Source organism: Colletotrichum gloeosporioides (genome assembly GCF_011800055.1).
Source record: "Colletotrichum gloeosporioides strain Lc1 chromosome Unknown consensus_54, whole genome shotgun sequence".
Classification (NCBI taxonomy): Eukaryota; Fungi; Ascomycota; class Sordariomycetes; order Glomerellales; family Glomerellaceae; genus Colletotrichum; species Colletotrichum gloeosporioides.
The window spans coordinates 954,307-967,358 of NW_025544699.1; the positions used below are offsets into that span (position 1 = coordinate 954,307).

The 13,052-nt window shown below is 56.8% G+C and overlaps 5 protein-coding genes across 5 annotated transcripts; 2 read left to right on the forward strand and 3 right to left on the reverse strand.

Moving 5' to 3' along the window:
* Nucleotides 1-2,307: 2,307 nt before the first annotated feature.
* On the reverse strand, nt 2,308-4,138 carry GCG54_00004775 (Cytochrome b2; the record flags this gene model as incomplete). The annotated part of the gene is made up of 4 exons (XM_045404819.1): nt 2,308-2,397; nt 2,466-2,539; nt 2,600-3,895; nt 3,973-4,138. Coding segments are annotated over 4 exons (1,626 nt in total), but the record flags the coding sequence as incomplete, so codon positions are not given.
* Nucleotides 4,139-5,048: 910 nt separating this feature from the next.
* On the forward strand, nt 5,049-5,756 carry GCG54_00004776 (J-type co-chaperone jac1; the record flags this gene model as incomplete). Its single annotated transcript, XM_045404820.1, has 1 exon — nt 5,049-5,756. One exon carries the CDS (start codon nt 5,049-5,051, stop codon nt 5,754-5,756), a length of 708 nt encoding a protein of 235 aa, XP_045262763.1.
* A 1,195-nt stretch (nt 5,757-6,951) lies between these two features.
* GCG54_00004777 (COP9 signalosome complex subunit 4) lies at nt 6,952-8,271 on the forward strand (the record flags this gene model as incomplete). The annotated part of the gene is made up of 1 exon (XM_045404821.1): nt 6,952-8,271. The coding sequence occupies one exon, from the start codon at nt 6,952-6,954 to the stop codon at nt 8,269-8,271; it is 1,320 nt and encodes a 439-aa protein (XP_045262764.1).
* A 193-nt stretch (nt 8,272-8,464) lies between these two features.
* GCG54_00004778 (uncharacterized protein) lies at nt 8,465-9,463 on the reverse strand (the record flags this gene model as incomplete). The annotated part of the gene is made up of 4 exons (XM_045404822.1): nt 8,465-8,756; nt 8,828-9,016; nt 9,074-9,155; nt 9,250-9,463. 4 exons carry the CDS (start codon nt 9,461-9,463, stop codon nt 8,465-8,467), a joined length of 777 nt encoding a protein of 258 aa, XP_045262765.1.
* A 1,279-nt stretch (nt 9,464-10,742) lies between these two features.
* GCG54_00004779 (uncharacterized protein) lies at nt 10,743-12,939 on the reverse strand (the record flags this gene model as incomplete). The annotated part of the gene is made up of 2 exons (XM_045404823.1): nt 10,743-12,318; nt 12,368-12,939. 2 exons carry the CDS (start codon nt 12,937-12,939, stop codon nt 10,743-10,745), a joined length of 2,148 nt encoding a protein of 715 aa, XP_045262766.1.
* Nucleotides 12,940-13,052: the final 113 nt, after the last annotated feature.

The following is a 13,052-nucleotide window of genomic DNA, read 5'->3' on the forward strand; positions in this document are numbered from 1 at the left end:
GCAAGGAATCCAGTGGACGTTGAGCTTTTCCAAGCAGCGGCCCAATGGCCACTAGGCAGGTCCGGCTGGCTTCTAGCGCTGGAGAGGGAATCCTCGCCTGTCCAATCAAAGTATCACGGCCCTGAGGCTGACGGCTGTTCGTCGTGCCCGCGAAGTTGCCGTGCGCCACTGGTGAAGTCGTCGGACTCTGCCCAAGGGCCAATGAGCATTCTGGCCCCGAAAACCCCAGGGCTGCCTTCTGGATCGCGCCGAATCTTGGCTGCCCAAGCCACGATGAACGCATGGCGTCGAGAGGCATCAAACGACGGATTTTGCAGGAAAGAGCTGACAAATAAGCACCAGGCAAAGTGCTAGTGAACCACGGATGGGAGGGATTGCTGGCGTGCACAGATGGGCGGGGGAAGGGCACCAGTTCGTGGATACAAGCAAAGTACGTATGCAGAGAAAAGAACGGCGTCGAAATGACAGCACAGAGGGAGCGGCAGCAGACCAAAATGGGGTGAAGAAGGGTTCGGATTGGCTGGACACGACGAAATAGCCTCGGAGATTTGACGCAGGAAGCCAATGATTTGCTTCGAGTACGAGAGAACGAGACACCCAAAGTACCTGCCCTGCCCAGCTAGTCGAAGGCAAAAAAGTGAAAAAAATATTGGGAAGTGGAGGGGGCCTTTTGCCAGCGCGCCCACTAAAAGAACTGAAAACGAAGAAGGTGCTCTCACTCTGGGACGAGGCACCTGCAGACTGCAGGACGGCGAAGGGCAGCCGACATTGAAGTTGTCCATCGCGTGCCCACCTCAACCACTCCAACCCCTGCATACCCCGGCCTGGGCACGACGGGTGCTGGCGGGGGAGCGGAGGCCGCTGCTGCACTTTCTTTTTGGACGGGGAACCTGGGCGCGCAAAGGAGGGGGGAAGGCACCGGGCAGTGGAGAATCACAACCCAGAAGCACCAGGTGCCTTACCTAGCGCATCTCCACCGGAAATCACACACCAACAACAGCAACTGAGCGGCCAACGACATGCGTCTCGTCGCTGATGACCAGTGGAGCTGAAGCTGCTCGATGCTCTGTGCGTCCACCCTCTTCACAGTGTTGCCGCCTCTCTCGTCTCTCAACATGGGAAGCTCTCGGGGAAGGCTGTCACTCCGTGTCACACCCACTTCGACATTTGAAGTCTTTCTCGTCTGTACTACAGCATTTGCAATTGTTTGGGTTGTCCTCGTTGTCGGTCTCTTCTTTTCTCCCCGTCGTCACCGACCTCACCGTGTGCCACGCGGGATGCCGTCAACCACCCCTGCACAAGCTTCCTGCCCGAGTGGGCTGGGGCTGACTCGACTTGGACCGACTCGACTCGATTCAATCGGCCGAGTGCTACGTTAGGGACGAAGGCACATACGTTACTGCGCAGTAGACGTTTTCACGAGGGGACATCGTCTTCTTCCTTTCCAAATACATTACGCAGTAACCTCGTCCAAAACTCTGCCAAAAACTCACCATCCTTCGCGATCCCATCATCCGTGGTTACTCACAGAGCCACAATAGCATCACTAACCGTGTTAGAGACGTATGGATCCTACATCCATCCATCATGCTGCGCAATGTACCTCTCACAACCTGGCCCAAGGTTCGGTCTCCTCACGCGACGTCTTTCACGATCCCGTCGCCGCCGACAACGGTTCCCGGCCTTTCAACCTCCCAACAGACGTAATTCCGTCTCAAGTCGCCGCACCGCCTGACGTTAACTGACCGAGAATCGTGGAACCCAACCCACCACGCCGGGACATTTCTGTCGTCGGCTGCCTTGGTGGGCAACGCTCGGATCTAACAATGACAGCGAAGCCGTCGGATCGGAAATAAATTCGAAAGACATCACTGAGGGTTCCGTTTCAAAACGTCGGACCGACCACTGATAGGATGACAATAGTTGCCAATGATTGGCATCCGAAGCCTAACCCTGTTATTCAAAATCCAGAACTCTCTGCGTCCTTCTGCGTTCATAAATGACTCTACACGGCTGAGCGAGCCAGCGGAATTGTGACGCTGTCGTATGCCTTGGTTTCAGAACCCATTCCGCCATCACCCACCATCTCTTCCTTATCAACCCTTCATCTCAGCTCACGATGTCCAGGCTGACCCTGAACTGAGCTGAGGCGCATCCGACATTTGTGAGGTCAGGGATAATGCAACCGCAGCTTCGCGGGCAAAATGCCACCGTCTACCCCGCGATGCCAGTAATTTGCCCCCTTCTTTTGCAAACGTTGTAAGAGCCTCCTCTTTTCAGCTAGTCCACAAGCATGGCGCTGCCAATCTACAGCTTCGACTTCACCCACAGGCTAACCCTGTTCTCGAGCCCAGACTCGCCGTCGTATATATCCCTCTCAACTTGGCGAGTGTTGATCTGCCGCATACATTAGCAACCGACGTCTCATCAGGGTCTTGCGTTTGAATCGTAGTGGTGTCACTTACAAACTTGGGGCCCAGCTCGCTGATGTTCTTCGCACCAAGTAGCCTCATGCATGTCTCCGTCTCGGCCTTCAAGACTAGACAAAAAAGTTAGCGACTCGTCAACGACGACATGTCTTTGCACACTCAAGACTCACTCTCGAACGTCCTCTCCACACCAGCCTGGCCACCAGCACCCAGACCGAAGAGGGCGGCGCGACCAACTCCGACAGCCTTCGCACCCAGGCACAGAGCCTTGACAACGTCTGTTCCACGCTTGATGCCGCCGTCGACCCAGACCTCGATCTTGTCAAACACTTCGGGGCAGTACTTGCGGATCTCCAGCAAAGTGTGAACCGCAGGCGGGGCCGTGTCGAGAGCACGGCCTCCATGGTTCGACAAGATGATGGCCTTCACTTGAGGCGCATACATGGCAGCCAGGTAGGCATCCTCATGCGTCTGCAGTCCCTTGAGCACGATGGGCAGATCGGTGTGCTTCGCAAGCCAGGGAAGGGTTGTCTTCCATGTCAAGTCGGCTGCCGTTCCAAAGAACAGCTGCTGACCGACACCACCACCACCTGGCCGCTTAGCCTCCTCAGTCTTGGAGTTTGACTCTGACTCGACCTCGAAGGCACCCTCAAACTGCTGCTTCTCGTCGAGCTCACGCTTGCCGGGCCAGGGGGCGTCCAGCGTCAAGCAGACATACTTGTAGTGATCTCTCATGGCATTGATGCGCTTCAGCATGGCCTCACTCTTGGCCCTGTCGTTTTGAACGTAGAGTTGCCATCCAAAGACCTGGCCTGGCTCGGCACCTTCAATGATTTGTTCTGGGGTCATTGAGGCGTTGTTCGACACGCACTGCATCGCACTGAACTTTGCAGCCGCCTTTGCAATGCCACGCTCGCCGTCAGGATGGGCGAGTCTGGCCATGGCAGCTGGTGACACAAACAGCGGGAGCCCAACATTGTGGCCCAGAATTGATGTAGAGGTATCAACTTGAGTACAGTCAACAAACACGCGCGGCCTGAGTAGAATCTGCCTGTATGCGCGGCCGTTGTTGCTCTTCGTCCACAGGTCATCCGCAGCGGAATAGTAGTATGCCCATGCCTTCTTGGGGACCAGCTTCGTAGCAGCCTCTTCAATCTCATCAAGGTTGAGCAGCGTCTCCAGGCGAGGCGGCCCCTCCTTGGGCTTCGCGTCTGCTGCCTTGGTCGGCGCGGGCTGCAGCAGAGCCAGCGACTCAGGATCTATCGTGCCGAGGCAGTTTTCGGGCTTCAGGTTCTCCTCGAGGATACCTGGGGGGTGGATAGGGTCGTACTCGTCGGTCGCATCTTTGCCGGACAGCTTCACGATGATCTTGGAGCCGCCGGGGTGGGAAGGGAGGAATTCGGTCACGTCGTACACCTTGCCGTAGAGCACGACCCAGCAGCTGTCTGGGGTGTTGTGCTTTCGCACTGATGGTTTTCGGGGTCAGCAAGGAGGAATTGGGGCAGAGAGCCATCATGGACTGACCTTCTTCAGCAGTGAATACCTTGGACATGATGTTTTAGCTGTTGGCGGTCTCGACTTTCAACACAAAAACTGGGACGAACCTCGACGAGACGAGCGAAGCGGGCACCATCGTCGTAATAAGTCGCCTGCCATTCGGCGGTAATTACCCCGTACGTATGGCCTAGGAACCAGTCCCGTGGGGTTTGATCTGGGGTTGGGGGAGCACGTCCGTGAAAGCAAGCCTGATACGGGTGCTTACACAATTCTGGATACGTATACGGTAGGCGTAGGAGAAAGCTGCCCAAACAGGTGCACATGCATTAATAAGAATCCCCTGATTGGTCTTTTGAATTGAACATCTTTCTGCTAAGACCTTACACGGGGTTGAACTTCACAAGGAGCGACCGGGAAGTATTTCCGGTCCAAGTCCGAGAGTGCATCTTGATGCTTCACTTTTTGCACGTTTTACTCAGTGACGCAAACCTGTGATGGCACCAAGTTCATCTCTGGCTGCTGGCATCATCAATATGCAGTTAATCGACCCCAGACTTCGGAAGGGTGTGGATGCAGACAGCTCCAGCACAACACTTCGTGACCGGACAACCATCGAATCACACCGCACTTTTTAGTCAAAAGCTGTGGCTCCTTTAGAATGGGGAGCAATGTCGAGCAGGACCCGCCCGTGGAAAGAATGCCGCGAGCCCGCGAAAACACCGACTTTGCCCCCCGGCCGACTTCGGACATGTCGGCGCGGCTCTCGGCGCTAGGACCACCTCAACCCGCTTCGCTTCGCTTTGGCGCGGCAGTGTGGGCAATTAACTGGAAGGGGGGGACGTCATCCATTCGCCCTTCAGCCGTCGCAAATTTCGTACTTTTGCGGATGAGCAACACCAGAGACCATTCACTGTGTTTCGTTTCCAATCGCATAGACACTCCCCACGATTGCTGCCAACAACTTACCGATTTTGCGCTGCGAAAAGGAGAAGCTTTTGAGTTCAATCGTACCAGTCTTGCAGAATGCGTACTTCAATCACGACGAGCGCACGCGACGTATCCCGCCTCTGTGCGAGGTGCCGGCGACAAGCGACCATATCCCGGGTAGCCGGGACGGGGGCAATGACCAGCACGCCGCTGGCCGCGAGAAGCACAACACAATGGGGCCCGAAGCCCTCTAACTGCCTCACTCAGACAAGGTGGATGTCAGCGACGGCGTCCCTCTCCCGACCGGCGACAGCGGCGTCGAGCGAGCAGACGGCCTCCTCCGCGCAGGAGAGCGGCAGCAAGCCGCCGGCAACACACTATGACTTCTTCCCCATCACGCTCCCGGACGGGCCGCCGCCCAAGGGCCACTTCCCCATCGACCAGCGCGCTCTCCGGCGCGAGTTCCTCCGGCTGCAGGCCAAGGCGCACCCGGACATGCACCCGGCGGAGCTCAAGAACCGGGCGGAGGCGACGTCAGCGCGGATCAACGAGGCGTACAAGACGCTGTCGAACCCGCTGCTGCGGGCGCAGTACCTGCTCCAGCTGCGGGGCGTGGACGTGGCCAACGACGAGACGCTTAAGGTCGAGGACCCGGAGCTGCTGATGGTGGTGCTGGAGGCGCGCGAGGAGATTGAGGAGGCGGCGGCGGAGAGCGAGCTCGAGGGCCAGCGGGCGGCGAACGAGGGCCGGATACGCGAGAGCGAGGAGGTGCTGGAGGAGGCGTTCCGGCACGACGATATCGATACGGCCAAGAGGGAGGCGGTGAAGCTGCGGTACTGGGTCAATATCCAGGAGAGCCTGCACAACTGGGAGGCGGGGAAGCCGATTGTCTTGCAACACTAGCTCTCGAGGGTAAACGAGGTGAAGCGAACCATTTTCATGGTGTTTTGTAGAGAAAAAGACACCGAGGAAAGAAAAAGTGTATATCTAAGCTGGAAGGGTTCGTTCGTCATCATCGGCTGATGGTGGGCCGATGTGTGGAAAGATACCCGCGCACCGTTCATAATTTAATGCATTCACAACTCCCATGCATTCCGGCTGATCCCTGTCCCGCGCGATCGTGGGTGGTCAAAATTGACGGGGTGAGAGCGAGTCGTGTTTGGCAAAAAATCCCGATAGCCCAGACACGCGACCGCTTTAAAATAGTACAGCGAATGTTGACAAAACCAGCCTCCTTGATTCCGACTGTTCACCGACGGGGTAAATTTTGAGGCTGAATCAACAAGTCGGTTTTGAGCAACTTGCCCCGTTTGTGAGCTTCCCTTCCAGCTACCTGTGATGCCAGTGCGGGTCCGGCCCGACTGGGAACTAGTGACGTACACTGCTATCCTCACAACAGCTATGAGACTGGCCTTCGTAAATTGAAAAGAGTCTATTCTTCCTGTGCTAAAGCGATGTATTTTCCTGTAGTTATATACCTTGCTCTGCTTTACTATTATTGTCCTTGATACTATCGTCGTTGTCGTCACTCTCGTCCTTATACGAGTAGTCGGGTACTCATATTAGGCGGTCGGTCTATTTAGATACTTGGGCAGTGCCTTATTAGAGCAGCTCCTCCAATTGTGAGCACTCAATCTAGTAGCGCAGAATCTCGAAGTCGTTCTAGCTCAAGGCGAAATCGTTTGTTGTGTATATGAAGTTGTTTACTGACTGAAGTATAAGAGTATGAAACAGTTGGTGATGAGCGATGGAAGCGATTTTTCTATAAAATCCCCGATAATGTAGGTCACTTAATCCTAGTGCCTCACTGAATCGCACATGAAATCGTTCTAATGTTGAGCTCCGTTCGTTGTACAAGCCCCCGTCGTACAAATAAATGCCTTTGCCTTTTGACGGTGGGCCCTTGCACCCCTACAACCTCTCCGAAGCTATTACCCCACACCATTCCACCTTGCCTGCCTAACCTTACCAATGACGACCAACGGACAGCTCAGCTCCAGCTCCACGACTTCAACACCATAACGCCAAAGACAAGAACCTCACTACTACCACTCAATCCCACGAAGAGAACATACACACGACGAAAAAGCAAAGAACGATGGCGCCCTCGCAAAAGGTCGCCGAGCGGCTCGCCCAAGCGGAGTCCGCAGGCGACAAGGCAGCGGCCTACGAGGCCATCATCACCGACATCAAGAACCTCTCCTCCCCGCCGACAATCACCTCCGACCTGAACGCCGTGCTCGATGCCTTTTTCGCCGCCTCGCTTGGCATTGTGTCCACCCGCGCCGTCCTCACGACCTTCGTCAAGGTCCTCCGCGACCTCAAGAACGACGATCTCTGGATCGCCGTCGGCACGCATACCCTCTCCCAGCTGAGCGCCCAGCCGTCCTCCTTCCTCGACCAGGCCGCCGCCGTCCGCGAGCTCGTCGCCGAGGCCCACGAGAACAACGAGGACTTCCTCGACGCCGCAAAGTCCCTCGCCGAGATCCCACTCGACGGCTCCCAGCGGAAAGTCACAAACGACGACAAGGCCCGCGTCTGGGTCCGCATCGCCCGCAACTACCTCGAGGTCGACGATACCACCGCCGCCGAGACGTACGTCAACAAGCTCAAGAATATCATGCACACCGTCCAGGACCGCGACCTCGACCTGCACTTCAAGCTCTCCCAGGCCCGCATCCTGGATTCCAAGCGTGACTTTCTGGGCGCCAGTAACCGCTACCACGAGATCAGCCTGAGCCCGGCCATCGCCGAGGAGGAGCGCCTGCACACCCTCAGCATGGCCGTCAAGTGCGCCATCCTCGCCCCTGCCGGCCCGATGCGCAGCCGCGCGCTCGGCAAGCTGTACAAGGACGAGCGGTCCGCCGGGCTGGACGAGTTCGGCATGCTGGAGAAGATGTTCTTTGACAGGCTGCTCGCGCCCGCGGAGGTGGAAAAGTTCGCGCAGGGCCTGCAGCCGCACCAGCTCGCGACGACGGCCGACGGGTCCACCGTCCTGGCCAAGGCCGTCGTGGAGCACAATCTGCTAGGTGCCTCGCGCCTGTACCGCAACATCGGCTTCGAGGCGCTCGGCTCGCTGCTCGGCCTGGACGGGGAGAAGGCGGAGGAGACGACGGCGCGCATGATTGAGCAGGGCCGGCTGCTCGGCCGGATCGACCAGCTCGAGGAGGTGATTTGGTTCGAGGGCGGCGAGGCCTCGGGCCAGAAGGGCAGCGGGCGGGCGGAGGTGACCGTCGGCAAGGAGATGAGGCAGTGGGATGCCAACGTGCAGAGCATGGCCGAGGAGGTCGAGAACGTGACCAACGCTTTACAGAAGCAGTTCCCCGTGAGTACCACCCGTTTCTTCGACATACTCTGTGCAAACGCGGCTAATCATCGTCCGACTCAGGAATTCGTGGAGGCCAACTTGGTTGTATGAAATGACGGCTACGACTGGATGATGAACATATCTGGCGTTGTAAAGGGGGATCACCGGCGTTCAGGGGAATCACACAAAACAAGCATAGCACATAAGACCACCCATCAGAGAGGGCACCTCGGCAGCCGAAAAGGCAGGCAGCCGACAATAGAGAGATGTCAGCAAAAGAAGAAGGGTGCATCATAAAAGGTATCTAATCCAAGTCTCTCATCCGCACGACCACGTATCCCTCACTTAGTGATCGTGGGTCGCCCGACTCCTCGTCAAAGGAGATGTCCTCTTCCTTGTACCGCTTCGTGCGTCGTGACCTGCGCGAGCTGGGGTCGCGCTCTAGTTCGATAAAGTTGCCCAGCGCCTCGGCGATGTGGCCGCCCATCCAGTCGTAGCCTGCCGGGGTCAAGTGCACTCCGTCGTCCCAGTACTTCTTACGCTCTCTGTCTGGGAGGGCGTGGTAGGGGATTCTGGCGTTGAGATCAAAGGCGTAACTTAGCTGCAGTCAGTGTTTCTCTCCTTTTCGCGTGACGACTTGGGTTGTGAAGAAGTAGACTTGACGTACTAATTTGGCGCTTCATGTGAGAGTATGGCAGAGTTGAGTTGACTCCGCGCGGCGTCTACCTTCGTATGCTTAATGGCCGTCTCGGGTACTGTTAACGCAAGAACCTTGCTTCCCTTCTCAAGGGCTGTGTTATAAACTGCTAAGAGAGACTGGAAAATCTTCTCTGGAGGCACGCTATATGCCAAGTCACTGCAGAACATGAGCACTTATTTGAGACGCGGCCACAATGAATGAGCTCGAACTTACTTTGTGCCGCCCAGGATAATAACCCAGTCGTACACCGTTGGAACCGATTTACCGGCGGCCGGATCGAATGATACCGAGTTCACTACATTTCTTCAATCAGCATCATACATGGGAAGCTATGAGTGAGACGTGAAGTGAGATATCGTGTGAGATGAAAGTGGACGGCGGCAACGGACCTTCGCTCGCGAACCGCTGTGCAAAAGCACCCTGGGTGACGACATCTCCCGGCATGCCGTTGTCGGTGGCGATGACTTGCGTGTTTGACAAGTCCTTGGATAGCTTCTGCGTGAGAGCGATGGAGTACGGGTGGTAGACTGAGCCGTACGCCGAGAACCCGGCCGTCAGCGAGTCGCCGAAGCAAAAGATGCGGAGCGTCTTCTCCTTGGCCATTTTGGTTTACCGCTTCCCGTGGCTTATGTGCAGTTTTTCTTTTCCTGGCTCCCGTCCTGTTCGTCGTCTGTCGGTCTGTTCCGGACGGAAATGTGGTCCCCAGGAGGCTGTCTCCAGGCTGCTGCCGATGTACTTCCAGGCTTGTGGCGAGGTACCCGGTTGAATGATGCAATCGAGGGCGGGTGATGGTGCAAATGAAGCAAGGCTGTTAGCGTCGGAGGTACGACACAAGAGGATATTCAGGCGGTGAAGGATATTCAAATCTATCTTGAGATGAACGGCTGGTACGTGAGAGGTGCAAGTCGAGATACTGTAGATGTCGGAGGTCGTTGAGGCTGACGGAGGTGACTGAGGTCAGGTGGGGAGGCAGCAGCGGTCGGGTGGTCACTGCGCGCACGGGATTGACGGACAGGGAACCTACCTACGGTGGGGGCGGGGACGGGTCCAGTGGAAGGGGGGGAGGGATGGCGAGGAAGGGAACCGCCTGTGATGGGGAGTCCCCTGGGCGGGTTTTAAGGCTACTGCAGCGCACCGGGGTCCCCCGCCCACCCTCACTGCCAGTCATGTCCAAGTACGAATAGCCAGCCGAACATACCTATGTATGGTACTTCATACCTGATGCTCAAAAGGCAGCCAGGCACCTCAGCACGCGATGACTGACAATGACTGTGAGCACAGGCAACAGCAGAGAGGCAGTGCCTGCTTCATCTCCTGGTCCCACTGTGTCACGGCTTGCGACCTGCTCTCGTCTGGGGGCGCTGATGTAAGCTCTTTGGATACCTAGATGCATGTCACCGTCCACGGATGATCTGAAGCACAAGCCGGACGGACCGTCTTCCAGAGAATTCCACGCAAAACGAAACACCATGGCAACTGGACTTGGAGGACAAAACACTTCCTTTTTCTGGAAAGTCTCCTGACAAGGTTTCACAGACCCCCACAAACAGGACAGCCAACATAGCAGAAGTATGAATCAATCAATAGTGAAGAAACCCCTGTCAAAGAGGTGCTGTTGATTTCTTTCCTGGCCTATCTACTTCTTTTTGGCTTCATCTTGTATCTCTCGCCGTCTGTCGTTGGGCCCTTTAAATACCGTTATAAAACATTAAGTACATCTATACACATCCGTTTCCGCCATCCCAGATTTCGTTTGGTATCTATCTCCGCGTCCAAGACAATTTGGATATCATGAGTAGGTCGTCATGGAGAAACAAGAGAGAAAAAGAAAAAGAAAAAGCCAGAGCACAAGGGGTATTGCCTCCATGATTACGTTTCATCATCACGCAAGTTCGGGCTGGTGCCACCGGCCTCTTTCCGTGTGCCACCACCGTTCCTTATCCTTCTTCTCCGCCGCCGACGAGGACACGTTCCAGCGGCCGGTGCATCCTTCCTTGCCATTGGGGATGTCCTCGCCGTTGCTGCCGGCCATCAAGTCTGACATCTCTACTATTCCGCCACGCTCGTCTTTCGCGCCAGAGTCCGGACGAAGGTTGTATGAGATGCGGCTCTCAATGGTACCCATGAAGCCTGCCAGTCCGTACTTCTCCAACAGTGTGCCGTCTTCATCAATGACATTGACAAAGAACCGCGGGAACGGCCGCGCGGCCTCGAGGCGGGCCTGCGCTGCCAGACGGGCCTGGTGGAGATCGGTGCACTCCAGGAATGTCTCGGTGGGCGGCAATGTGGCGGCCTTGGTCGGGAATTTGGACTTGGTAGGTGAACCGGGCGCCGCGGCGGGGAAAGAGGCGCTCCGGGCAACAGGCTGGCGGAATCGGTCGCTGGCGAGGTCGACGCGTTCATAGGGGCGGCAGAGGGCTTGGAAGATACCCTCGGGATCGTTGGGGGTGCGGAGGCTGCGGAGGGAGGGAAAGCCGGAGGCTGCGATGCTACGGGCGAGGATCGAATCCGCTGCGTTTGCGTGGGTGGTGTTGCTTGTGATGTCCCAGTGGAGTTTGCGCAGGGAACCAGACGCGAGGTAGGGCATGAGCCAGATGAAAGTGTCCTCGGGGAGAGTAGGGGCGAAGCTCTGGACGAGGGTGAAAGCTTCGAGGTAGGTGAAGTTGGAGAAGATGCGAGCCAGGGCGGGCAGGGATTCGAGGTTGATGTGGCGCAGAGTCAGTTTCTGAATCGCCTGGCTAGTAGGCAAAGTCGCCAAGGCCGAGATTCCGGCACAAGTGACACCGGGGACGTGGGAAAGAGATAGTGTGCGCAAGGGAGGGAGCGAAAGGAGGGCGTTGTCGTTGAAGGCGGTCACCGGCATGTGAGACAGGTATAGGTGCTGCAAGGACGTCAGGTGCATCAACGCCGAGCTGACGAGGTTATCGGGGGTAAGCGTCGCGCCCGGGAGGCAGTGAATCGTCAGAGTGCTGAGGTGAGCCCAGTCGACGTGGTATTCGAGGAAAGTCGCGCTCTGGTGCGGTTGCAGATCGCCAGGCGTCACCATCTCGCGCTGGCGTTGGGTTAATGTTGGGACATTATCAGAAGAGTTCGAACGGCCCAATCGGTGTTGTCGCTGGAACGGCGAGGGCTGGACGACCCAGTCCATGTGCTTAAGACGCTTGCGGGTCGAGAGGGCGTGGTACAGCTTGCTGAAAGAGTGGCTGTACTGAGGGTGAAGGCCGATGAGGCGCTCAAAGTTGGGACAAGCCATGATGAGGGCGGCCACCTGGTTGTGATAATCCTCCAGCGCGACACCGACGGGCGGGCTGGGAACCTTCACGGTGTGAACCATGGCGGCGAGGTACGCGTTCGATCTCAGAGTCCGTCGAAGAAGCATCATTCGGGAGCCGAGTGCGAGCTTGTACTTCTTCTTCTGCGCGGTCGAGTCTGGTCCCACCAGTTGGATATCCTCGTATCTTAAAGTCGTCAGCAAACAGAACGGTGTCGTAGGGAAGACCACCTTACAATGCCACTCGTGCGTATTTGCACCATTTTCGAGCAGTCAGGCTGATGGAGCACAAATCCCTCATCCAACATGTCGCACAGCTTTCACTACCCTTGTCAAGATGTAGTTTCTTAAGCTCGCCCAGAATGAGCTCCAGCACCTCTCCAGGCAGCTTTGCAAAGATCTCCCCAGGCTGGGCCTTCTTCCTGAAGACGACTGGCTGGCTGGGTCGCTGATACAGGTAGTCAGGTCTCCACGAGTCCCTCGATTCGAAACTGGACCTGTTGCTGCTCCATGACGAGCTCCTCGACCTGGAGTCGAAGCTGTCCCTCGGGCTGTTGACGCTGGTTACGGTGACAGTGGAAGCCTGCGAGAGCTTCCGCGGTCTGTTGAGTGGGGTGACGGGCATGGCCTCGACGACACCCTTGGATTCGGCGGGTGTTGTTTGCAGGGCGTACGGTACGCGGGCTATCCGCGGGCTCGATCGTGCGGGTGCCATCGAATTCATCGCATTCATCGAGGAATCACGCTTGGAGTATAGTTCCGTAGGGGCTCCAAAGTATGCTGGGGCCGGTCCGTGGCTGGCGGCCATGACGGGGGTCAGGGTGACTGCGGTAGCGACTGATGGACGTGAAGAGAAACGGCCAGGGACTCTCAGGCGGTTACCATCGTGTACGACGTAAGTGGAAGCAGCAGGTGAGGCGG